The following is a 23,943-nucleotide window of genomic DNA, read 5'->3' as shown; positions in this document are numbered from 1 at the left end:
ATATGTGTATATATGTATATGTACATATGTGTATGTATACATATACATATATATATACTCACATTTGTATTGTGTATATATATGTGTATATATATATACACACATATATGGGCCGGGCGCGGTGGCTCAAGCCTGTAATCCCAGGACTTTGGGAGGCCGAGGCGGGTGGATCACGAGGTCAAGAGATCGAGGCCATCCTGGTCAACATGGTGAAACCCCGTCTCTAGTAAAAATACAGAAAATTAGCTGGGCATGGTGGCGCATGCCTGTAATCCCAGCTGCTGGGTAGGCTGAAGCAGGAGAATTGCCTGAACCCAGGAGGCGGAGGTTGCGGTGAGCCGAGATCGCGCCATTGCACTCCAGTCTGGGTAGCAAGAGCGAAACTCCGTCTCAAAAAAAATATATATATATATATACACACACACATATATATGTATATATGTATGTGTGTGTATATATATATACACACACACATATATACACAATACAAATATATATACATGTATATGTATATATATATACACACACATATATATACACACATATATACATATACATATGTGTGTGTACGTGTGTGTGTGTGTGTGTGTGTATATATATATATATATATATATATGTATGTATATATATATATTTTTTTTGAGATGGAGTGTTGCCCTATCACTCAGGCTGAATGCTGTGGTGCGATCTCTGCCCACTGCAACCTCCTCCACCTCCTGGGTTCAAGTTATTCTCCCCTCTCAGCCCCCCAAGTAGCTTGGACCACAGACGTGTGCCACCACACCTGGCTAATTTTTGTATTTTTAATAGAGACTGGGTTTCACCATGTTGGCTAGGTTGGTCTCAAACTCCTGACCTCAAGTGATTCACCTGCCTTGGCTTCCCAAAGTGCTGGGATTGTAGATGTGAGTCACCATTCCCCACCTCCTGATTATATTTTGAAGGCTATATTGTTTCTTCATTGTTTTTTAGATTCACGATACATCTGGAAATGATTTTTGTATATGTTCTGTAGCAGTGAGTTAATTTTTTCCCAGTATAATATTAAATGGATCGAGCACCATTTATTGGTCTGTCCTTCCCGCATTTCTCTGCTGTGCCACCTTTGTTATAAATCAAGTGCTGGTATCCATAATTCCTATGCCAACACCACACTGTCTTAGTTATTGCAGCTTTATACTGGTTCTTTATATCCAGAAGAGTAAATCTTCCTAGCTTGTTCTGTTTCTTCTAGAATTTCCTGCCTTTTGCATTTCCATTTAAATTTTAGTATCAGCCTGTCCTTTTCCACAAAAAGTTAGAATATTGATTGAAGTTGCATTGAATAGCATCATTTAAAAAAATTTCACATATTTGAACTCTTTTGTCTTTGGTATTTAGAAATAATCTATCCATTTGGGGGAGATTTTCTCTATGTGCAATTAAATAGCTTATGAATAATTGTATTTTGTTTTTCTTCTTTCCAATATTTACACTGTTATTTTTATTTTTGAGATGGAGTCTTGCTCTGTGGCCCAGGCTGGAGTGCAATGGCATGATCTGAGCTCACTACAACCTCTGCCTCCTGGGTTCACGTGATTCTCCTGCCTCAGCATCCTAAATAACTGGGATTACTGGCATGTGCCACCATGCCTGGCAAGGTTTTTTTTTTTTTTTTTTTGAGGCAGAGTTTCACCATGTTGGCCAGGCTGGTCTCGAACTCCTGACCTCAGGTGATCCACCCACCTTGGCTTCCCAGGGTGCTGGGATTACAGATGTGAGCCACGGTACCCAGCCTACACTGTTAATTTCTTTCTCTGGCTCAGTACCCTGGCTAAGACCTCCAGGACAATGGACAATGCTGAACAGAAATTGTCACGGTGGCATCTTTGTTTCATTCCTGCTTTCAGAGGGAAAACTTTCAATATTTCACCATTAATACAGTGCTTACCATAGTTTTTTGTTATTGTTGTTTTGTTTCTGTTTTTTGGTGGAGCAGGGTCTTGCTCTGTCACCCAAGCTAGAGTGCAGTGTCACAATCTTGACTCATTGCAGCCTCGAGCTCCTGGGCTCAAGTGATCCTCCCACCTCAGCATCCTGAGTAGCTGGAACCAAAGCTGTGAGCCACCACACCCAGCTAATTTTTTAATTTTTTGTAGACATGGGTTCTGGTGTTGTTGCCCAGGTTGGTGTGAGCTCCTGGGCTCAAGTAATCCTCCCACCTTGGCCTCCAAAAGTGCTGGGATTATAGGTGTGAACCACTGCACCTGGTTTGCCACAGCTTTTTGTAAATACTTTAAGCAGATAGATGAAGGAAGTGTTCCGAAGTCTAGCTGGAATTATCTGAGTTCTGCCTTCTTGGAAGACCCTAAATGTTAATATTTGTCCCCCTAGCTCTTTGAGGCTGGATTCTTAGAAGTTCTGCACAGCAGTAGAGTTGGAAGGAGTTACCCCTTCAATATTACACCCAGTCCACAACTATATTTCTGCATGCATTTACCAAAGCCTGTCTTTAACTGAAAATATGCTTCCATTGATATGATTCCTTATGACAGCTTTAGAAATGGTTCGAAACCTTTTGGAGTTTAAAGCCTGACAAGCTCAAAACCTTCTAGTTTTTGAGTAAATGTAATTATAATTAATTTAGTGCTGCATTCAGACTGTTGAATTCATTTGAATTAAATTATAATTTAATGCTTCTAAACGGTTTTCTCTAAACAGGTTCAAAAGAGCATTAATGGGTCCTCTGATGTCTTACCTGATATGTTACCTGACCTGCCGGTATCTCTGGTTCTGTCATCCCTGATCATAATTGATATTATTGAAAAACTCAGGATATATCCTCTTAGAGGGTATCAAAAGAGTAAGTGTTCTTTTAAATATAAATATTTTTTAAAGTTTGATATATATTTTACCTTTCTGCCACTCTGTTATCTGACAACAGGTTTAATGATACCTTTTCTTAGGGCTAACATTACTGATGAAGATTGCAAATGAAGATATCTAAATATAATTATTTTTAAACCTACCTTGATAGCTAGATAGCTATTTTTGTTTCCTATATGCATTTTGGTAGTACTGATAAATTAAAAATTATCAAATAGTTAATACCAAAACCTTAATATGTATTCCAGCAAGAAAGTATTCTAGTAAATTATTATAGATCTATATTTTTCTAGGAAATCTCTTAAACCTTATGTTTAAATGCATTAATAAAAAGCTTAGTTTTGAGACTTTTACTACAGGAATTAATATGACTGCAGTAGTTGTGTCCTAGATAATCATGTGTTTTAATTTATGAATTATAAAAATATGCCAAAGATCACATTAATAAAACCAAGATATGGCTGGGTGTGGTGGCTCAGGTCTGTAATCCCAGCACATTTGGAGCCCAGGATGGGAAGATAGCATGGGTTCAGGAGTTTAAGACCAGTCTGAGCAACATAGCAAGACACCATTCCTATAAAAAATAAAATTTAAAGAAAACCCAACAAGATATGCCACATTTCCTCCAAAGTGATGCCTTGAAACTAAATACAGGTTGGCCCTTAGAAAAGGGTATTTTGTTAATGGAATGTTTTATTTATTTAGTCATACATAAATTCCTCCAACTTTCATTAAATTTCATGCAGTAGTATCTGTGTTTATTTGGCAATATTGGTATGCTAGTTACTGTGTGGCTAAGATATTGTCATGTGCATTTGAAATGGTTAAGGTTTGTCAGATTGTTTTCTGATGCAGTGAATGCAGTCAACTAAGTGAGCCTCAGGAAACAGCTTCAGAGTGATGGGGGTCACCACAGGTGCCCGTCAATCATTTATGGGTCAGGTACCGGTGTCTTCCAGTCACTCTTGCCAGCTCAGAAGGAAAGGAAAACTGAGTTGGAGGCCACTTGGAAATTGGAAAATCTGAGCCTGTCGCTTTGTACTTCATCCTTGGGTGGAAGATGACAGTCTCTTATGTCTAACATAACACAGGTGATATGTAGGTAGATAAGATGGCAGCCAGGGTCATCTGTTGAGCAGAAGGCACACCCAAGTCACACCTGCCCTCCAAAGTCAAGTGTATTTGCCTTAACTCAGGAGAACTGGGAATCTCCAAATTCTTTGCCATATCTCTAGATTCCTTAAAAATGCAAACGTATGGCTGGGCACGGTGGCTTATGCCTGTAATCCCAGCACTTTGGGAGACCGAGGTGGGTGGATCATGAGATCAGGAGTTCAAGATCAGCCTGACCAACATGGTGAAACCCTGTCTCTACTCAAAGTCCAAAAATTAGCCAGGCGTGGTAGCAGATGCCTGTAATCCCAGCTACTGAGGAGGCTGAGGCAGGGAATTCCTTGAATCCGGGAGGCAGAGGCTGCAGTGAGCCAAGATCTCGCCACTGCACTCCAGCCTGGGTGACGGAACAAGACTGTCTTAAAAAAAATGCAGATCTATTCTTAAACTTGATATTTTTCTATTTGAGCTGAGGTCTTGCTATGTTACCTAGGCTGATCTAGAGCTCCTGAGCTCAGGAGATCCTCCTGCATCAGCCTCCTGAGTAGCTGGGATTATAGATATGCATGGCTGCACCCAGCTTTAAATTGGACGGTTCCTGATGATTCTGTATTTTCCATATTAATATAAATTTCCTGTCTAAGTTAAAAAGTCTTCTTTAAAAAGAAAGGTGCATGTATCTTTTTGGGAATAAGTTAATGGCATTTTATTTTTGTTAGTGATGAGTTGGATTTTTTTTTTTTTTTTTTTTTTTTTTTAGGGGGCAGAGTCTTGCTCTGTCACCCAGGTTGGAACGTGGTGGCGCGGCCTCTGCTCACTGCAAGCTACACTCTCGGGTTCAAGCAATTCTCCTGCCTCAGCCTCCTGAGTAGCTGGGATTGCAGGCATGCACCACTGTGCCTGGTTAATTTTTGTATTTTTAGTGGAGATGGGGTTCATCATGTTGGCCAGGATGGTCTCGAACTCCTGACCTTAGGTGATCCACCTGCCTTGGCCTCCCAAAGTGCTGGGATTACAGGTGTGAGCCACCATGCCCGGCTGTGAGTTGGATTTTTAAAGGGGAATATTACTTATATCCACAATTTTAATAATGACACAGAACTGAAATAAGACATCTAAAGAATAAGTAGATCTGGAGAAGACTCTAGAACATTTTGTACAACTGCTTCTCACTTGAAGAGCCTCCTTCTTGAGCTGTTCTCTGCCCAAATTTAGGAAGATTAGTGTCTGATTTGATAGTTCCACCATGTAATAAATTCACGCTTAAAAAATCTAGCAGTCATTTGAAATGTCTTTGTAAATATGAATGATACATGCATTTAATTTTTATTCAAATCTTGAATGCAAATGGTCTCTTTCACTCATTTTAACATGAAATTAATGATATAAATTATGTAAACTTTGAATCCAGGAGATTTTTTCATTTATTCCTTGGAATATGAATTAATTTATAACTACATTAACATGTAAATCTTAAACACATAAATCTGAACCTAAGCAAGTATGCCATAAATATGGTTTCACTACAGGTGGTACTTGTAAATAAAATAAGTTGAGTAGTGGCAGGTGATGAACAACATCTAGAATAATTTGGCTCTCTTTAGGAAATGTGGGAAAAGTGAGTATGTTCTGTGCTCTATCCACGTAGTTTGAAATGCATACATGTCTGTTAGCTAGCAGCAGTTTGGACGTTATGTTAGAAGAAACTAACATCATCTACAATGCTTGGATTTATGAACACTCCTACAACTTCCTAACCATCTTCATTCCAAGCTATGAAACTTTTATCTTTGTGTAGCTTTTCCTTTTCCAAAATTTTTAAATAAAAGTTATTCTACAGTTCAAATATGCTTAGGCTTAAAGCAGCCTTCCCTGGACCAAGGAATCCTTTCTATAACTTCCTGTTATCAGAGGAAATTCCTCAGTATCAAGTAATGACCATGCAACAGCTTTTAAGTGCTTTGTTTCCTGGAAGTTGAGCCTCACATGGGAGTATTTTTCTGATGTGTGGATCTCTGCAGCACGGCAATCTCACAGATGTACGTGGTACCTAGGAATGGCAATCCCTAGTCACATGCACAAACAACAGGAAAACAAAGGATACCTTGTGGGTGCAAAGGAGTGCATCTTAACATTTCCATCTGAATTTTGCTTACTAAACCTCAGCCTATTAATAATAGACCTCTATCTCCTCTTCTTCACCCATCTTGTTTCTGCTTCTGTTTAATTAATTGATTGATTGATTTTTTTTGAGATGGAGTCTTGCTCTGGTGCCCAGGCTGGAGTGCAGTGGTATGATCTTGACTCACTGCAGTCTTTGCCTCCTGAGCTCAAATGATCCTCCTGCCTCAGCCTCCTGAGTAGCTGGGATTACAGGAGGGCACCACCATGCCTGGCTAATTTTTGTAGTTTTAGTAGAGATGGGGTTTTGCCATGTTGGCCAGGCTGGTCTCAAATTCCTGACCTCAAGTGATCCTTCCGCCTCAGCCTCCCAAAGTTCTGGGTTTACAGGCATGAGCTGCCACACCCAGACGCTGCTCCCATTTTAAACCAGACCCACGATGGGCCTCCTGTGCCCTTATTTGTTGGTCCAGACTGCTAACTACCCCACTGCATCTGCTTTGTGCTCAGCTTCTCACTCTCGTGTGCAAACCCCTCGGCATGCTATTTTCTACCACTCCTGCCTGGGTCTAATCTAAATGCTGTGGGTGCTGCTACTGCTTCCATCTAAGATATTGTTGGATGTGTCACTCATGCTTTAGATTGACTTATTTCTTCTGTTAGTTGGAATCTTGGCTTCCTGACACTGAGTTCTAGTTTTCTAAAGATGTGTCAAACAGAGTACTGGAATAGCTGGTTTTGCTTGGAAACAGCAGACTTTTAGCCCTTAGAGTATATATGTACCCACAGATTAGCTGGGCTTCAGTGATTTCAAGTAATGGCCATTCTGCTTGCCTGGAAGCCACCACTTCCCCTCCCACCTGTAAACCTTGTGGCTGAATGTAGCAAGAGCCAGACTCCTTCTTTGAGGCAGCTTTTCTCCATGCGGGTCTCAGGTCCTCAAATCAGGCTTAGTTCTATTGCCCGAACCTCAATCCTGGCCACCATTAGAGTTCTCTCCCTGTCACCGCCTAGATTCCTTAACCCCCATCAAAACCAGTGGGTGCACAGACCCATGAAAGTGTCCAGGAATAGGGAGGGAGTTTTCAGTCCTACCTTCAAGACTCGAATAGGACTTGTAGCTCAGTCCAGACACCCCGTTACAGATGAAGGAAAACTTCATTTTATCTAAGTTGTTGCAGGGAAGAAAAGACTAGAGGGAAGATCTTGGATTTGCAGGATTTTGTAGGCAGACACGATAAAGAAAGCTTTCGACATAGAAGAAAGTTTGGGCCTTTAGAACTCAGGTGTGTATGCAGCAAATGGTCATGTTTGGGAAGTCAAAATGAAGCAGCGTGGTCGTCTGGGCTACATACCTGAGGTCCATCATCTCATGCCAAGAAGATTAAGGTCGTGGACACACAAGGAGTGAGTTTAGGAGCGGAGGTTTAATAGACCAAAGAAAAAGAAAGGAGAACAGCTTTTACTCTTTTGAGAGAGAGGCTCCCAAATGGGAATTCTGACCCGTGGCAGAGAGCACTGGATTTTATAGACAGGCTTGAGGAGGTGGTATCTAATTTACATAGGGCCCACTGATTGGTTGGACCATTTGTGATATTGACATAGCACTTGGGGGAAGGCTGGCCACCCCACCCTAATCTTATTACGCAAATATGCTTTCCACTTGGCCAGTGCTGTGTTGTCTGCTCCTCACTGTACACGTGGCTGGCAAAGAGAAGTGAACATGGAGCTGCCATGTTGACCATTCCTAGTCCCAGGTAGCCTTTTCCTATTGGCACAGCTGCCAGCATTCACCTTGTCTTTGTCTGCAGCTCGATTTTACAGGCTGCTGTTTGTTAGAAAAGAAAATGATTTGGGGCTGCTTTTCATCCCATACCGTCACTATCTGCCTAAGTAATTTTTCTCAACTCTTATGTCAAAAATAAGCTTGGCTGGATTTCATACCTTGAATTAACAAACCTGGTGATGGGATGTAAGTTGCCTTCTTAAAACCAACTGCTGTTGATTAAATTGTCATTTAAGAAACTTACAATGCTACTTCCAGAGCGACTGTGAAAATCTGCATGCGGCTGGGGGCAGTGGCTCACTCCTGTAATCCTAGCACTTTGGAAGGCTGAGGCAGGTGGATCACCTGAGGTCAGGAGTTTGAAACCAGCCTAGCCAACATGGCGAAACCCTGTCTCTACTAAAAATACTAAAATTAGCCGACCATGGTGGTGGGTGCCTGTAGTGCCAGCTACTGTGGGTGGGCAGGGGGTTGGGGGGAGGCTGAGGCAGAAGAATCGCTTGAACTCAGAGGAGGAGGCTGTAGTGAGCCAAGATGGCACCATTGCACTCTAGCCTGGGCAACAGAGTGAGACTCCATCTCAAAAAAAAAAAAAAAGAAAAGAAAAAAGAAAATGTGTGTGTGTGTGTGTGTGTATGTGTGTGTGTGTGTGTGTGTGTATGTGTGTTGGGGAGAAGAGAGAGCTGAATTGAGGGTCTGTAGATGCCTTGAGTCTTGCTTCATCATGATCAACAAAATTTTTGTGTTTAAGAATTGATGTTTTATATGATTCCATTTGGGGTAAAAAAAGGTTTGTCTGCTAAATGTTTACAAATCATTAATCTTGGGCTTCATTTAGCATTGTAACTGTACGTGTTTCTAGGGCCCTCCCACTTCTATGGAGAGATAGATAGGTTGCCAACTCTCTCTCCAGGCCTTGCTGCCTGGGAATCATGACTTTGCACCACCTAGAGGCAAAGTGAGCCCTTTTCTAAGGTCTTGTGACTGCTGCTGCCACCCTGGGCAATTTCAGCTTTGTAGGCAGAGTGACCCATCTTGGTGGGGTACACACTGGCTGGAGGCTCAACACCTTTGAAAAACAGATAACCCTTTTAACATGCCATATTGAGTTTTTTCTTTCTAATATTTTGTTTTTCCAAAAGAACACACACTCATTTTTAAAAGTTATAAAGCAGAGAGAAACAAAAAAGAAAATGTAAACCAATCATAATCCTACAAACTAGAAATGTATAACTGGATAGCATCTTGATGTACATTCATCCTTAAGAAAACCTATTCTGTAACTCTTTCTCTTAGTGTATGGTGGGCATCATTCTCATTATTACATCTTCTTTTTGTTTTGCTTTGAGAGAATCTTGCTCTGTTGCCTAGGCTGGAGTGCAGTGGCACCATCTCTGCTCACTGCAACCTCTGCCTCCTGAGCTTAAGTGATTCTCATGCCTCAGCCTCCTGCGTAGCTGGGACTACAGCCATGCACCACGACGTCTGGCTAATTTTTGTATTTTCAGTAGAGATGGAGTTTCACCATGTTGGCCAGGCTGGTTTCGAACTCCTGACCTCACATGATCCACTTGCCTCGGCCTCCCAAAGTGCTAGGATTACAGATGTGAACCACCTCGCCCGGCCTCATTATTACATATTCTACTTTGCAGAAGATGTTATTGGTCAAATTATATTACATTATGTTAATGAACCATGATAATATATCTAGCAGATCCCCAGCTGTTAAGCAACTAGATTTGTTTTCAACCATGATAAGCCCTGTTGCGATGAGTCTCATTTGGAAGTAAAAGGGTTGAGAAGGGCAAGGATATGGATAGAAGGAGTATGGTGATGTGCTTTTGAGTTGGGCAGGGCAGACGAGTCAAGGTTAAAGCACGTGTCCATGCGCAGTGCAGGTGGGTTGTGTTTAAAGGGCCCTGTGCTGTGAGCGGGAGTCAGAAATCTCTCAGTGAGGTGACTGACAAAACAGAAGCCGGGGATGGAGGGAGTTAAATACCACTGGATGGGAGCCGAATGGTATCAGGATGATGATTGCAGAGTGTCCTCAGAAGACCTGGAGCACCTGCTCATGCCCAGACTCCTCAGCAAGAACGCTGCCAGAAGAAAATGACTACCAGGGACTGGCTGCACATGCTGGGAATACAGAGGGGCCCATCAAGGGATCTTATGTACCGTGTGGTGTGGCAAGAGGGGTTTGGCTGCATTAGAGAGAGCGGAATGGTCAGAGACGGCTGGTAGAGGTGAGGTCAGCAGGCTATTTGGGTGGAAAACCTCAGTGCTCTGCAAAGGAGGCAGTTTCCACTATCATATCAGTGAGAGGTGCCGGGCATGATGTTGGCAGGGTAAGGTTTTCAAATAAATCTGCTCCCAGTGGCCCTTGTCCAGCACCTTCTGTGTGGTCTTTTAATACCAGAAACTTGAGTCAGTGCCTGCAGGCACCTCAGCAGCATAGATGATTATTTCCTTAGGTCAAATGCTAAGATGCAGAACTTCTGACTCAAAGTCCATGCAAGAGTTTAAGGTTTTTGATATGTGTAGTTAAATTGCTCCCTCTAAAGAACTTACCCTCTAAACAGCAATGCAAGGAAATGTTTCTCCTTAACCTTACAAACTTGCAACACTGGAAATTTATTCCATTTCCTCTCTTCCAAAATAGTATCATAGGCAAAATAGTACCTTAGCGCCTTTGTAATTTGCTTTTTAAAGAGCAGTTGTGTTTGCCATCTCTTATAGGTTTATTGGCTATTTGTATTTTTTAAAAACCCTGTATTTAGGTCCTTGATCTGCTTTTCTGTTGGCATGCCCATTCTTCTTCCTTTCATTTTTCTACTAATTCATATGTTCTATAAATAGTAAGGATCTTAGGTTTTGCCTGTCATAGGTGTAATGTATGTTTCAGGGTTCTCATTTCCCTTTTATTTTTACTATGGTGTTTTTAATATAAAGAATTTTAAATTTTGACATCATCCAAGCTATCAGTATTTCTGTAGGGTGTAGTTAGCTTAAAAAGTTTTTTTTCACTGAAGGTGAAAATTATTTACCAATTATTTTCCCAAAGCTGTGTACATTTAAATGTTTAAGGAAGAAAAGTTGAATTCTCTATAGGGTACAAACTGGTTAATTTATAAATAACCAATAAATTTGACATGATCATCAACATGTTTATTTACCTGAGCTGGCAGAGTTTTCAGACTTCTGTCTCTCTTCTGTTTCCTCTGGTGTTTCCAGCATATAAAAGGCACTTAATAGAGTGCTTTAAAAATATCAGTGGCAAGAACAGCTGCCCCAGATGAACTGAATCTGGATCTCTGGGGATGGGATTAATCATATTTAGATTTTAAAAAAGGAAACGTCATTGAGTGACCCTGCTTTACATCTCTCATTGGGAGCAGTGCATCTCACCCTTGGCTGTACATTAAAATCAACGAAGGAAGTTTTTGACGCCCAAGGTGCACCCTGGTTAATGAAATCGTCATTTTTTGGAACGAGGCCCAGGCACTACTAATTTTTAAAACTCCCCAGGTGATTTACAATTGTGAAAATAATAGGAGTGGATGGGAGAAAGCAAGCAAGGGCAATTTACACCCCAATTTCTTCATGAAATAGGAAGCAAATTTTCTGCTGAAAACAGTGGAGATGGATGGAGGGGAGAGGGCCCAAGAGAATGAGGAAGCTCTGGGGTAACTGCTGTGGGAATGGAGACGAAGCAGGTTAGGGACCAGGAGACGGATGGGTGAGCAATGTTCAGTGTGCACAGAAAATGGCACCAGGAATTTGCTCTGTAGCCGATCCAGATTATGTGATTTTTTTTTTCCTCACTGAGGCTCAGAAATCTGGGCCTTCCATGTCAAAAAGAAAGAAATGTTAGGACTGACCCAGGTTTGGGAGTTTGCAGAGCAGGAAGGAAGAAGGAAAAGGAACTGTTTCTTTCTGAGTTATTTCTTCTTGGTATTGACTTACCAAAATATAATTTCTGAAAATGAATGCCAATGATAATTTTTACTGAACGTCTAAACTATTGCCAGTGAATTGGCGGCCACCTGTTATCACAAATACAGAGACTGTTAGCCATGGGTCTCCACGAGAGATCATCAGAGTGTCTTCACAGTACCTATCGTGAGCTCTACCTACCCATCAACAGGCTGGAAGACAGAACTTGGTATCTGTAATGTTTTAAAGCTCTATCGATTCTGATGTCCACTCTGAGAACCCTTAACTACAAGAAGTACTAGGAGCTATAATAAATATCAAGTTAAAAGCAGAGAGGCCAATCCAAGTATAGGCCAATCCAAATTTGTAAAGGAACTGGCTTTCCTAATTTCCTTGAAATGTAACTCATGACATTTAACCCAAATAGCATGTAAGAGATGTCATAGAGCTTAAAAGGAAGAAGGGTGCAGCTTTTTTTTTTTTCTGAATAAAATGAATGGCATTTTGAGTTCCTCTTTGGTTCTTTTTAAGAAATAGCTTATTATACAAGATGAGCCCAGAGTGTGAGCTGGGTGTCCACAATGTGTTGTTTTGCAATGTGTTTTGGGGTGAGTATGAGGAACACTGTGTTCAGGGCCTAAAAGGGGGGTATTTCCTTTCCTACCCTCCCTTTGCTATTTAGAAGAAGGAAGTTTCAGGAAAGTGTGTTAGTTCTAGGATTTTTTTCCGCTTCTCAAGAAATAAGTGGCCATCTACTAGACTGGGGTAAGAGAGGGGTAGAATTTCTGATTTATGTCTTCTAATGAAGTGCCAGCTGTCTGGATTAGACCCATGAGATTGAGCCAAAAACTGTCCTGGAGTGAGCCGGATGCCAGCAGACATAGAATGTCAGGTGCTATCAAAATTTCAGTGAAGGCGCCCTTTGATTTTGACAGCTTTATATGATTTTAACAATTTGACATTAAATTTTTTTTTTCCCTAAGTGGGCAAAAGAATTGTGAGTAATTTTAGTATATAAAATGAGACACTTGCAATTCGCAGAATACTTTGGAAATAAATATGTCGGGAGACTCATAGAAACAAGGAAATAAAAGAAATCAGCATGTGTTACTTTATAAATACCAAGTCTTGTGTTCCTTATAATTATGAACCAAGAAAAGTTTATGGACCCAGTTTGAAATTAAAGGCATAGGTCACCGATTTTTAATGTTTACATTTTCCTGTCTCAAGTCAAAGAGAGCTGATCACCTGCATAATGTGTAGATGTTCTTTTTCTCCTCTATTTCTTGAGACAATGTCTCATCCTCTTGTCACGCTGGAGGCCAGTGGAGCGATCACAGTGCACTGTAGCCTCAACCTCCTTGGGCTCAAGTTATCCTCCTGCCTCAGTTTCCCAAAGTGCTGGGATTACAAGCATGAGCCACTGGCTCAGCTGATGTCCTTGATCATTTGTTGTTGATATTGTGTGTATACTAATAGTAAGATCCTACCTAGAAGAACACCACTTTTCTCATGCTCTGCTTCCATTTGCTATTTGGGGACCCTAAGTCCTTCTATTTCTGGATGTACATAGGTGGGAAGGTGGGTGGATTGGAGCGTTCTCTGGGCTTCTTCCTATGAGATCACAGACAAAATCTTCTTGAAATCACACGTCTGCCCTGATATGGTGTGGCTGTGCCACCACCCAAATCTCAACTTGAATTGTATCTCCCAGAATCCCCATGTGTTGTGGGAGGGACCCAGGGGGTGGTAACTGAATCATGGGGGCCAGGTTTTTCCAAGCTATTCTCATGATATTGAATAAGTCTCTTGAGATCTGACAGGTTTATCAGGTGTTTCCGCTTTTGCATCTTCCTCATGCTCTTTGCCACCGCCATGTAAGAAGTGCATGCCTTTCGCCCTCCACCATGATAGTGAGACCTCCCAGCCACGTGGAACTATAAGTCCAATTAAAACTCCTTTTCTTCCCACTCTTGGGTATGTCTTTATCAGCAGTGTAAAATGGACTAATACATGCCCTTTCTGCCCCCTGCATGGTGACCCCTGATGCTACTGGTGCCTGGGTGGTCTCTGGGATGCTTCGAAACACTGCTGCTGCTGTTGGTGCCAACTGTCTGCCCAAGCACTGTGGACTGTGCCATGCCAGACTATGCTGGCACCCTCTATGGGGCCCGATGTCACAGTACGTCCTCTCTGACTGTTGAGCTACACAGTTCCCCAGCCTGTGATACCAGGTGCTCTTGATGCCGTCCAGGGCATGTTAGTGGAATCAGTCCTCATGGCCTTGCTTAAGGGGCTCCCTCCAGGACTGTGCCAGAGGGGCATCTGAGTGGTGGACTCTATGCAGGACCCCGCATTTGTACGCATTGACTCTGGTTCCCCCAGAGTCAATGACTGGGACAAACTTTCATGCTTTGGCTTCCTTGCCTTAGTGCAAGTTTTTCCCTCGGGATGCTCATTGCTTACTCATGCTTAGTTCCAGAAAAGAAGTTCCTCCTACATTTTTTTTTTTTTGAGGCAGAATTTTGCTCTTGTTGTCCAGTCTGGAGTGCAATGGCACGATCTTAGCTCACCACAAACTCTGCCTCTCGGGTTCAAGCAATTCTCCTGCCTCAGCCTCCAGAGTAGCTGGGATTACAGACATGTGCCACCATGCTTGGCTAATTTTTTATTTTTAGTAGAGACCGGGTTTCTCCATGTTGGTCAGGCTGGTCTCGAACTCCCCATCTCAGCTGATCCACCCACCTCAGCCTCCAAAATTGCTGGGATCACAGGCGTGAGCCACCGCACCTGGCCCCTCACACCTTTTATTCAGCAAATCTTTATGGTGGATCTGTTCCATACCAATACCAGGCACTCCACCGGTGCTAGGGATACAAAGCTGACCAGAAACAGACAGAGGCTCCCTTCTGGGGAGCTCCTGGTCTAGGGGTCCCGGGACTCTTAAACTACGCTAGTAAATATGCATAATTCAAGCTCATGGAGGCGATCCAGAATGCAATGCTTTAGGTTCAATCCATTACGCATCAGGTCCTGTCATCCAGCTCCCGTTGGCATTGCTAGCTCATGTCTGTATCTCAGCACTCAAAACTCCTATTTGGAATAAAGGAGGAAATACAGGTAGAGGCATTTCAGAACTTTTCAAAGATTAGGATTATTTCTCTTTGGCAATGAGATAACAATATGCATCTTGACATTCTACCTTACTATATATATTTTCTTTAAACATATTCAACAGTATATTTATATATATATATAAAATAAATAAATGTTTCTGGGACACTGATAAGAATAATGGAATATGAAGAATTCAGCATTTATTTACATGTTATATATTTTGAGTCAAATATATCTAGAAATATATATCATTATCAGTGACATGCATAAATAATGTAATTATTTTTATATAAAATATATATTATAAATTAAATACAATTTTATAGTCTAACCATCTACCTCTTGGGAATAAGGACCACAATATGAATGAAAAGCTGAGGATTAGGAATTTTAGATTGGAACATTTTCTCAATCTTTAAAAATGGAATATTTTTAAATTGATAATATTAAGATTTTAGTAATACTTGTCCAGTGTTAGATAAGTCTATAAAGCAGTGGTAGAGGGGAAAATGATCTCTAAACCATCTAGTGGGCCAGGCATGGTGGCTCACACCTGGACCCAACACTTTGGGAGGTTGAGGTGGGAGAGTTTCTTGAGCCCAGGAGTTCAAGACCAGCCTGAATAACATAGTGAGACTCCCATCTCTACAAAAAAAAAAAAAAAAGGTTAAAATTTAAACCATCTAGCTTTCTAGTTGTGTCTTCTGACAAAAGAATTCTCTGAACACTTCACATTGTATAAAATACAGAAATGACACATTTATTTATTGTCAGATTTATGCAGTGTGTGGCAAAGAACTGAAACAGGATCTTAAGATTTTTGAATTTACTTGATAACAACCTAATGCTTTCCGTAAAGAAGTGACTGCAACTACTTCACAGCTGAGGTATGCCCACAGGCTTTTCCAGAACTGATAACGGGTTGAATATTTGTCTTGAATTCATTATTATTATTTGGTGAAAGCTAGTACAGTTTTGAGCGCGGGCAGTGGTACAGTGGTCAGTGTTTAATCCATTGCCTTTGCGGAGTGGGGTTGAGGAGTGGGGAAGTCCTGCTTTGTGGCATTTGCCAATGTCTGTGGTGTAAATTCTCCCATTATGACTAATTTCAAGCTACGAAGATGGTATCACTGAACACTGATCATGAAATTAGGAAGAGATGCACACAAGAGTCTCTTGTTAGCTGGTGTAAGCTACCTTCACCTGTATGGGTTACATCTGTAGGGTAGCATTTTTCTTTGTGATGTGAACAGGCAAATATTCGAAGTAAACTCAAGATCTTGTTTAATCTCTGTAGTGTGATGGTCTTTCTCAGACCTGTGACCTCCCCGATATGCCAGATACTGAGTTACAGTGTAACGATAGCCAAAGGTAAACAAATTATGTTACTCTTACTATTTACTGCATTCTGATATATTCTATTCTGTCCCAATTAATTTGAAAAAATAATTTCACTATTGCTACTTTTTATTTATTTAACACATCTATATGTCAAACCTGTTTTTAAGTGCTTTACAGATACTGATGTATTCCTTCATTAGAACTAACATGTGAGGTAGGTGTCCCATATCATCATTTATTGCTTGGCAATATTACTTGTCTTCCCTACCTCAGTGAGTATATAATGTCAAAATAACAATGTTTAGCTGGGTGTGGAGTCTCATGCCTATAATTCCAGTGCATTGGGAGGGTGAGGCAGAAGGATCACTTGAGGCCAGGTGTTCAAGACCAGCCTGGGCAACATAGTGAGATCCCCATCTCTACAAAATATTTACAAAATGAGCCAGGTATGGTAATGCATGCCTGTAGTCCTAGCTACTTGAGATTCTGAGGTGGAAGGATCTCATTTGCCTAGGACGTCAAGGCTGCGATGAGTCAGGATCATACCACTGCACTCCAGCCTGGGTGATAGAGCAAGATTCTGTCTCAAAAATAGTAAATAAATAAATGATGAAGTTGTGCTTTCTAAGGTTTAGTCCCGAGTGCTGTATTTGAATGGAAGCTGTTAGAAGGTAAGAATCATACCTATTGATTGTTGCATCTTCCACAATTCCTAGTACAGTATCTTAGACAATCTAGGTGTTTGAGACAGTGAACAAATGAATGGATGCATGACTGAGACCGTAGTCCCAGCTAGTTGGGAGGCTGGGGCAGGAGGATCCCTTGAGCCCAGGCGCTCGAGGCTGCAGTGAGCTATGACTGTACCCCTGCACTCCAGCCTGGGCAACAGAGTGAGACCATGTCTCTAAAGTATATAAATAAATGAATAAAGAAATAAATAACAGTGTTTCCAGTTTACCTTGGAGTGTATTTCAATATATTGCCTTTTCCCCTATCCTCTGAGATTATGATGACCATCAGTGCTTTGTGTGCCAAATGTTTTTTCAAAAATCATTTAAAAATGACTAGTAATTTTCTCCTGCTCCAGACTTTTTTCTCAGTGTTGTGCCTAAGTCATTCGATTTTAAATTCCTCTAGCCATTTTCCCCTCGGGTGAAGCAGATTTGGGGGATTGTTAATTAAGACTAGTCATATAATTTTCTGAGCCATCATCTTCTGGCTGCTGTGAATTGGGTAAGAGTCTCATTGCACTTCAGCTGCTCTGCTGACTTCTCTGTGTCTTGATTTTACTGCCTCACATTCTCCTCTAAGTGGCTACTTTTGCACCAACCTAATATTAAACTTAGAATAAAATCCAAAACTTTTATCCTGGCCCATAAGACTCTATAATCTGTCTCTGCCACCGACAGTATGCTGCAAGGGTTAAGGGTTTGGGACTCAAGTTCTGATCTTTCTACTTGCTTGCTATGTGACCTTGGAAATAGTGTTTAATCTCTCTGTGCCTCAGTTTATTCATCATTAAAACAGGAAAATAGGCTGTGTATAGTGGCTCATGCCTGTAATTCAGTGCATTGGGAGGCTGAGGTAGGAGGATCACTTGGGGGCCAGGGGTTTGTGACCAGCCTGGGCAACACAGCAAGTCATCCATGTCTCTATAAAAAATAAAAATTAAAACAAATTAGTCAGGCGTGGTGGTGCAAGCCTGTAGTCCCAGCTATTTGGAAGGCTGAGGCAGGAGGATCGCTTGGGTCTAGGAGTTGTAGGCTGCAGTGAGCTATGATTGTGCCACTGCACTCTATGTGGGCAACAGAGCAAGAGCCTGTCTCTAAAATAACAGAAAGTAAGATAACATGGAGAAACCATAGGGTTTTAATAAGTGTGTTAAACCCTATTAAAACCACAGGGTTTTAAAACATAGAAAGTTCTTAATAGACATCAGCTCTTTTCCTCTCCCACCTTCCCCAGGCTGGAGTGCAGTGGTGCAATCCCAGCTCACTGCAACCTCCCTCTCCTGGATTCAAGAGATTCTCCTGCCTCAGCCTCCTGAGTAGCTGGGACTACAGGTGCATGCCACCATACCCGGCTAATTTTTTTGTATTTTTAGTAGAGACGGGGTTTCGCCACATTAGCCAGGCTGGTCTGGAAGTCCTGGCCTCAAGAGATCCTCCTGCCTCAGCCTCCCAAAGTGCTGGGATTACCAGCATGAGCCACTGCACCAGGCCCCTCTGTTTTTATTTAGACAATATCTTGTTTTCCTGTTCTCTTTGCAAGAGGAGTGCACACTCTAGAAAATGTCTCACTACTGAATTGTTATCTTGTGTCCTGTTTTTTTTTTTTTCCTCCTGTTAGGTATTAAAAACTTTGGGGGAACAATTTGGAAGTTAAAATTAATTCATATAAATAAACAACAAAGTGAAGTATGTTATAGTTGCCTACTTAACCACTTGTCTGCTATCAAAATGACATTCTCTTGGTTATTTAGCTTACTCAGTGATGAACAAAAGTCATTTCAGCAACTAGAATCAGATATGGAAAACTATATGGAAAGACTGCTGTTTTGACTTTTACGGGACAATGTGAGCCTCTCGGGAGCTGAGGAGATTACTCTCTTTAGGCTTATATCTTCTATGGATTTTGCATCAATGAATATTGTTTTACCAAAAGAACAAATAACAACAAACAACAATGGGAAAAGAATTCCAGCTCGGACAGGCCCTTTGGCTCATTCCTATAATCCTAGCACGTTGGGAGGCTGAAGCGGGCGGATCACAAGGTCAGGAGATTGAGACCATCCTGGCCAACATAGTGAAACCCCCTCTCCACTAAAATACAAAAAGTTAGCTGGGCGTGGGGGCGGGTGCCTGTAGTCCCAGCTACTTGGGAAGCTGAGGCAGGGGAATTCCTTGAACCGGGAGTCAGAGGGTGCAGTGAACTGAGATTGCGCCACTGCACTCTAGCCTGGCAACAGAGCAAGATCCTGTCTCGAAAAAAAAAAAAAGAAAAAGAATTCCATCTCTAAGTAGACATTTAGAAAATACTCATTTGGGCCAAGCACCCGTGGCTAACGCCTGTAATCCTAACACTTTGGGAAGCCAAGGTGGGCAGATTGTCTTAACTCAGGAGTTCGAGACCAGCCTGGGCAACACAGTGAAACCCTGTCTCTACAAAAATACAAAAAAATTTTCTGGGCCTGACTCGGGCGCCTGTAGTCCCAGCTATTCAGAAGGCTGAGGCAGGAGAATTGCTTGAACCTGGGTGGCGGAGGTTGCAGTGAGCTGAAATCAGCCACTGCACTCCAGCCTGGGGGAAAGAGTGAGTCTCCATCAGGAATAGAGAAAGTACTTAATTTGGAGAGAAAACTCATCATGGAGCTAAACGGAATAGTACTGAATACATGACCCTGGACTTTGCTCAGAGGTGTAATTGCTGGTCCCTTCCAATGACCAAAAGATTTCTCAGCTTCCTCAACTCTCCCCAGGCCTCTGGGAGGTCATCAAAGCTTTCCAGTTAATAGTTCTAGTACTTCTCACTTGAAAAGAGGAAGCAGACTTCCTGTACCTTCTAATCTAAATGAGTCCCTTTTGAGCTGTGGAGAGATAAGAAGTTCACAGACCTGATTTCACTACATATACATGTATCTCATCAAAACCAGACTCCAGCTGAGAATTCATTGTTCATAGCAGGGCTCCGAGCATCTGAAACGTTAAGACTCTCACTGACTGTTGAAAGAATGTTACTGGGTCACTTTTGGGACTTCCACTTCCTGGCTTTGAAACGATGCTGACTTTGCAATCATCTTTCAAAAGCCCAAATTATACAGTGTGTTCTGAATGTTAACAAAGGTATTTGGATTTTCATTGTGACAGCTTCATCCACCAAGAGAGGGGAAGAAAAGTTCTCTAGGACATGACATGTTCTAAGGCACATTTTCTGTATTGATTTTTTATTCATTTTTATTTATTTTATTTTTTGAGATGGAGTCTCGCTTGTTGCCTAGACTGGAGTGCAGTGGTGCGATTTCAGCTCACTGCAACCTCCTCCTCCTGAGTTCAAGCAATTCTTGTGCCTCAGCCTCCTGAGTATCTGGGATTCCAGGCCCCTACCACCATGCCTGGCTAATTTTTGTATTTTTAATAGAGATGGGGTTTCACCATGTTGGTCAGGCTGCTCTCGAACTCCTGACCTCAGATGATCTGCCCGCCTTGGCCTCCCAAAGTGCTGGGGTTATAGGTGTGAGCCACCGCACCTGGCTCTATATGAATTTTTAAAATAATATAAGAGGTTCAATGGATATAAATGAGCATCTGAGTTTAATAAGAAGTGGTTTTATGAATTTAAGAATAAGAAATTGTTATATAATTTTCTCCCTTGAGTGTTATTTATTAAGATGATTCCCACTCAGACCACTGTGAATTCTAAGATTGGTAAAGAAGTTTCTGAGGTCATGGGTGCTGACATTTACCTATCAATGATTCATACTGGAAGTAAGTAATGTGTCATCGAGAATTTAGATTATCTTTTTAGTTTATAAAAATGCTGAATTCACACTTAAACTTTAACAATAATTAGTTAATTGTATAAAAGAAAATAGAAATGTATTGTGTTCTTTAAACAAACTTGTACTTATCGTAAGCAAGCATTTTCTTAGTTATCTATCATCGTTTATTTATTTTAAAATGTTTTCATGTTCAGCTTCACGCTGTTCAACAAATTCTTATTGACTTTGCCTCTTTGACCTTTAGAGCTATTCGGTCTCATGACTCCCTTTAAATTTTGTCTTATCTCGTCATATGGCAGCTCAGCATGTTTGCTGAGTAAACTTTGTTAAGGCCTGATAAATGTGTAGCAACTAAAATGGCATTTTAGTGGATAAATGTTTGAAACAGAACACATTATGCCTTCTGTGTATAAACAATGGCATCAACATTGATTTAGGTCTTGAAATTTGAGTTTGTTCATAATTCAACCTCAACACTCATGAATACATGGAGAGAAGCACACACGCGCACACACACACACACACACACACAATGGTGTTATATCATGTGTCCTATTCATTCAGATCACTCGTGTGTTGACTTGACCACAGAAGAGAGACTTTAGGTTAACCAATCCTAATGATCGCTTCAAGAACCTTTGTGAAAGAACAGCTTAAAAATCTTGGATTCAGCACGTCAGTCTTCACTACTGATCTTTAGTGGTCAAATAGATTCCCTCTAGGCCGGCACTGTGGCTCACGCCTGTAATCCCAGCACTTCGGGAGTCCGAGGCAAGCAGATCACTTGAGGTCAGGAGTTTGAAACCAGCCTCACCAACATGGAAACCCCGTCTCTACTAAAAATTAGCCAGGCATGGTGGTGTGCACCTGTAATCCCCGCTACTTGGGGCGTGTGGGCTGAGGCAGGAGAATTGCTTGAACCTGGCAGATCGAGATTGCTGTGAGCTGAGATCATACTGCTACACTCCGGCTTGGGTCACAGAGCAAGGCTCTGTCTCAAAAAAAAAAAAAACAAAAACCACATACACACACACACACACACACACACACACACACACACACACACACACACACATACACGCAAAACAGATTTTCTCTTAGCACCAAACTTCTCGCCTGGAGATCTGGGGTATGGTAATTTCTGTGAGCCTCTTCTTACAAAATGACAGGGCCTCTGTCTTACAAAATGACAGGGTTGGACTGGAGGACTTTCAGATTCATTTGATTTTATGACACTTAAATGTTTTGTAATTAGCACATGATCTATTGCTTCTTGACAGGCAATAGCAGCCATAAAGTTAAGACTTTGTTAATTGGGGTCAAACAAATCTAGGTGTGAATTCCAACTCTGCCCAATAGTAACCGTGTTTGAATATGGGTATCTTTTAACCTCTCAGGCCCCAGTTTCCATAGTTGTAAAATGGATAGTAATCCCTATTTCTTACCTTTGTTCTGAGGATTAAATGAGATCATGTGTGAAAGTGCATAGCTTAGAAACCAATACTGTTTGTTATTATGGAGTGGTAAAAAATGACTTTGGATCTGAATCCAGGAAAATACCAAGACACCAAAAGCCTTCTCTACCTCTGTGTTTTTTCACTGTGCTATTTCAGTGTTATCTTGGAGTTCCATGGGTAAAATCGGCCTCAAATAATAGAATATGGGGGGAGGGAGAGCATCAGGTTAATTAGGTAATGCATGTGGGGCTTAATATCTAGGTGATGGGTTGACAGGTGCAGCAAGCCACCATGGCACACATCTGCCTATGTAACAAACCTGCATGTCCTGTGCACGTACCCTGGAACTTAAAATTAAGTGAAGAAAAAAAGAATATGGAGAATTCCACCATTAAATGGAATTTTAAATTTGAATAACATTTGAACTAAAATGTAAATAAATCTGTTTATTGCAGGTAGTCAAAATGGACACATCCATTCAACCTCTTTGCAACAAGTAAAAACTGTGACAGAGCACGTGAGGCAAAGTCAAGACAACGCTGCATCTCCCCAGGCAACCGGCAGCAGCCAGGTGTCCCAGCCATCAGGAGCCAGGACACAGAGCCAGGTGTCTGTGTTCATGGGGCCCCAGGAGCCCTCCTGTGACTCAGGAATCCTGAGAACGATGTCCCTGAGAGATGTCCGCGCAGAGATATTCTTATGGAGCTTTCTCCTGTGGTCTGACACGATAGAAATGGTGCGTGTGGCCGGTCACCCCAAAGTGTACAAGTCAAGCTGGCTGTACCCAGTCTACATATTCAGTTTTATTTCTCTCCTTCGAATTACATTCACTCCCCAAAACCCTCTTCTCAATTCCCTGGACATCCTGCTGCAAGATTTACCATTTATTTTTGTTAGACTTGGTTTAATCATTGCGCTGGGGACCATCACACCCGTGCTGGGCCTGTGTAAAAATGTCCTCGTGACTCTCTCTTACATTTACTTCAATTACTTAACCAGACTCAGGTCTTTTTCTGCCTTTGAAATGTCTCCATTTTAAAAAGAAAATGGGATCGAGTAAGACCTCTTTGTGATACCTGTGTGCACATTTGTAATCCTTTTTTTTCTTAGGGTGTACATTTTTGCACTATAAAAGAAATAACTAGATTGTAGAGAATAAGCCATTTTTACTAACTAGCGTATCAGTTGTTTTTTTTTTACATATACAAATGGTGCTAAATTTAAGCAAAGTTATATTCTTAGACATTGGCTCTCAGGTATTTCTAGAAAATGTGAGTTGTTAATTTTAGTTAGTTATGTATACTGAGGTCCCCAACCCACAGACCATGGTCCCGGTACTGGTTCGTGGTCTGTTAGGAATCAGGCCTCACAGCACCAGGTGAGCCTCGAGCTAAGCATTCCTGCCTGAGTTCTGCCTCCTGTCAGATGAGCAGTGGCATTTGATTCTCATAGGAGTTCAAACCCTGCTGTGAACTGCGTATGCGAGGGATCTAGGTTGTGCTCCTTATGAAAATCTAATGCCTGATGATCTGAGGTTGAACAGTTTCATTCCAGAACCATCCCCTACCCACCCCCACCTCCACCCTCAGCCGTGGAAAAATTGTCTTCCGCAAAACTGGTCCCTGGTGCCAGAAAGGCTGGGGACCACTGAGGTATGCCACACGTTTTCTAAGAATACTCTTCTGCAGAGCCCTTTTAAAAACTAAGAACAT

At 41.6% G+C, this 23,943-nt stretch overlaps 1 protein-coding gene across 1 annotated transcript in view; it reads left to right on the top strand.

The window, feature by feature from the left end:
* TMEM236 (transmembrane protein 236) overlaps positions 1-23,701 on the top strand; it is a 46,710-nt gene extending 23,009 nt beyond the window's left edge. Inside the window, exons 3-4 of the mRNA XM_032243956.1 lie at positions 2,701-2,842; positions 22,687-23,701. Of these exons, the coding sequence (XP_032099847.1) occupies positions 2,701-2,842; positions 22,687-23,270 (726 nt within the window). The 3' untranslated portion in view covers positions 23,271-23,701. The remainder of the gene's footprint in view (positions 1-2,700; positions 2,843-22,686) is intronic.
* The last annotated feature ends 242 nt before the right edge of the window (positions 23,702-23,943 follow it).

Source organism: Sapajus apella, unplaced genomic scaffold (assembly GCF_009761245.1).
Source record: "Sapajus apella isolate SASKATOON/1434 unplaced genomic scaffold, GSC_monkey_1.0 scaffold53, whole genome shotgun sequence".
Lineage (NCBI taxonomy): Eukaryota > Metazoa > Chordata > Mammalia > Primates > Cebidae > Sapajus > Sapajus apella.
Note: the sequence above shows the minus strand (reverse complement) of the source record. Positions and strands in the feature narration are given on the sequence as shown.